General features: G+C 51.7%; 1 protein-coding gene across 1 annotated transcript; it reads left to right on the top strand.

The window, feature by feature from the left end:
* The first annotated feature begins 1553 nt into the window (after positions 1-1553).
* LOC141498667 (uncharacterized) lies at positions 1554-2229 on the top strand. The gene has a single exon (XM_074201838.1). It carries the CDS (start codon positions 1612-1614, stop codon positions 2227-2229), a length of 618 nt encoding a protein of 205 aa, XP_074057939.1. The 5' UTR covers positions 1554-1611.
* Positions 2230-2705: the final 476 nt, after the last annotated feature.

Genomic DNA, 2705 nt, shown 5'->3' with positions numbered 1-2705 from the left:
TGGCTCTGGATAAACTGGGGGACCTTGGATTTCAAGTGTCTCACTTTGTCTAAGACCAGGCCTATTCAGTGATTGTGGCAAGGCAAGAAAGAAAGGAAGCAAAGAATGGTCTCTTTTACCCAGACCCCCCAAACTCAATTTAGGAGAGGAAGACCCTCAGGATTTCTAGGCCAAACAGAAGTGATTGCTAGCTTCATTTACTCTGAGCCAATCAGGCCTTGGCCTAGGACTTCTTGCTGACCTATCAGTGAGAGCCTGGGTGATCTGGGGCCTATAAAGCCCTAGCTATCTCCCCAGGTCTCAGAGATCAAAATGGTTGTCAGGAAGACTCCTCTTGCTGAATTCAAATGTGAGCTCAGACCCTAAGCTATGTGACTGTGGACAAGTCACTTTACTATGTTTGCTTCAGTTTGCATACTGACTTAGAAAAGGCCAGGGGATCATCTCCCTGTTGCATTCATGTGTTGCTTCTGCTCTGCATTTCCCACTTCCATGGGAACCTGCTTTGGGCCTCCCCCACCCCAGGTGACTCTGCCACTTCTGCTGTCAGCAAGTCTGACTGGAAAGGGCAGAGAAAGGGCCAGCCTCCAAGGGGAGAAGTAAAGGCAGTTTTCTCCCCAAGGCCAGGAAAGCCCAGCTCCAGTCTCGCATCCCACCTGCCAGGAGAGCTGCCATGGCTTCAGCTGAAAACTGCCTCCTCTTCTCCTTTGGCCTCTATTCTAGGAGACCAGTCTTTCCTGCCCAGCATCCTTGGTGATGGCACCTGGCCAGTTTCAGCCACTGGAGCCCCTCTGGCCCTCCCCAGCCTCTTGGCTGAACTTTCAGCAGGGCAGAAGTAGGGGAAGGGGGGGGAAATCCCTGGGTAGGCTTTCTCCACATCTTCCCCCCCCCTCATCCTGTCGGAGAGAGAGCAAGGCTACCCCCAGGCATCCCTGATGACTAAGGTTTCACTTCCTGTGAAGGGTGGTGGAAGAATTATTGCTTGTAAAGGTTGAGGATGGAGGCGGGGGTGTCATCCACAGAAGATCAGGGTCTGTGGACTAGATTATGGCACAGAAGGGTTGGAGGTAGAAAAACAAGGGGAGGAAGAAGAAGGAGCTGCAGGCTGACTGTTTCTACCCAAAGTGGGTGAAAGGATGCCCCCAAGTAGGGAGCCAGGGCAACTGGAGGTAGAGAGAGCCAAAGCAGAAGGAGATTTGTGGAGAGGACAGGGAGTCCATTCAGGCCTTTCCTGGCAGTTGCTTTGATGTCCCTAGTTTAGAGAAAAAGCCAGATGGGGGAATGAGAATAGGGAGGAGAGAAAAAAGGAGGAGCCAGCATATATGGCCTAAACCAGGCTGGGCCATTCCTTCAGGTGTCCCTCCTCATGCCATTTCCCTCCCATCCAGTCTCTCTCTTCTTTAGGGAGGTGCCCAAGGACCCCTCTGTTTGCAGAAACTGAGCCTAGTGCCCTTAGGCCTGTGTTCTTTCTCAGACCCTGAAGCCAACATCCCTCCATATCATTCTCCCTACTCATGCCTCTAGTGACTCTGTTTGCCTGCTTTCCATCCCAAGGTCTCACAGCCATTTCCAGGAGTTCTTGAGGCTGCAAGAGTAGCTGCCTCGCAGTTAATGAAAATGAATACCCCCTCTAAAATGTTTGAGAAAAAGAAAAATGTGGTTGTGAGGAGATCCAAGCACCTGGTGAAAAAGGAGGAGCAGAAGGAGGTGGTTCATCCTGAGCTTGAGGTGAAAATGGAGGCCATGATAGCAAGTACCCAGGAGAAATTGGCTGCGCTTGAGATCGAAGGCGAGGTCAGTGGTGCCAGTGGCAAGGTTGTCCCTAAAATTGATGTCTGTGGCAAGGTGGTCCCCAAATCTGTCACCCGTGGCAAACCAGCCACTCATGTCAGTTTGAGCTGGCAATGCAAAGAGAAGTCCCATGGCCAAGCCTTTTCCTTGGATGAAACTGACTCCAGTAGCCAATCCAGCTCCCAGTCATCTGCTATGGTGCTCCCCAGTGAGGAGAAGAAGAAGATGTATGATGAACGAGGCAGGCTGATTCTGAATGGAGAAGACCTCTGCGATTGCATGGAGAGAGAGTGCCTTGGGTGCTTCTACCCATGCCCCGAGTGCAACTCTACCAAGTGTGGGCCAACGTGTCGCTGCAATCGGGAGTGGATCTATGAGGACATTTGCAGTGAAGGAGGCGAGGTGGTCACCACCTTTTCATTTGGCAAAGAAAAGTAAGGACCCAAGCCACACGTGGCCGTGTCTTTGTCTCTGTATGTCTCTGTGTCGCTCTCTGTATCTCTCTTCTTCCTGGCTGAGGTTCCCCACGTGAGAAGGAGCTGGGATGGCCATCCTCACTCCTGCTGCACCCCAGTAGTATTACCATGAACTCCAGGGGAGATAGCCCACCTTCCTCTCCCAAATGGCTTCACTCTGAGGCCAGAGACAGGCAGAAAACAAAAGGCCTTCCCCTCAGAGCAGACCCCACACTACCATCTTGCTGGAGATTTCCTCCTGAATTCTCTCCCAAAGCCAACTTGTTGGGAACTGGAGCATTTTTCTTCCACAGAAAGTGTCATGTCATTCCTGGCCCATCCCCTTCCAGCCTCAGGTGTCCCTAGAAGCAGGCCAGAATTCTGCTCCATGTTCCTAAAATTCTCTTTCCTGTTTCAGTCAGTACCAGATTCAAAAGGGAAAGAGCCAAACCCGAAGGG

Source organism: Macrotis lagotis, chromosome X (assembly GCF_037893015.1).
Source record: "Macrotis lagotis isolate mMagLag1 chromosome X, bilby.v1.9.chrom.fasta, whole genome shotgun sequence".
Taxonomy (NCBI): domain Eukaryota; kingdom Metazoa; phylum Chordata; class Mammalia; order Peramelemorphia; family Peramelidae; genus Macrotis; species Macrotis lagotis.
This window is presented reverse-complemented; position numbering and strand designations above follow the sequence as displayed.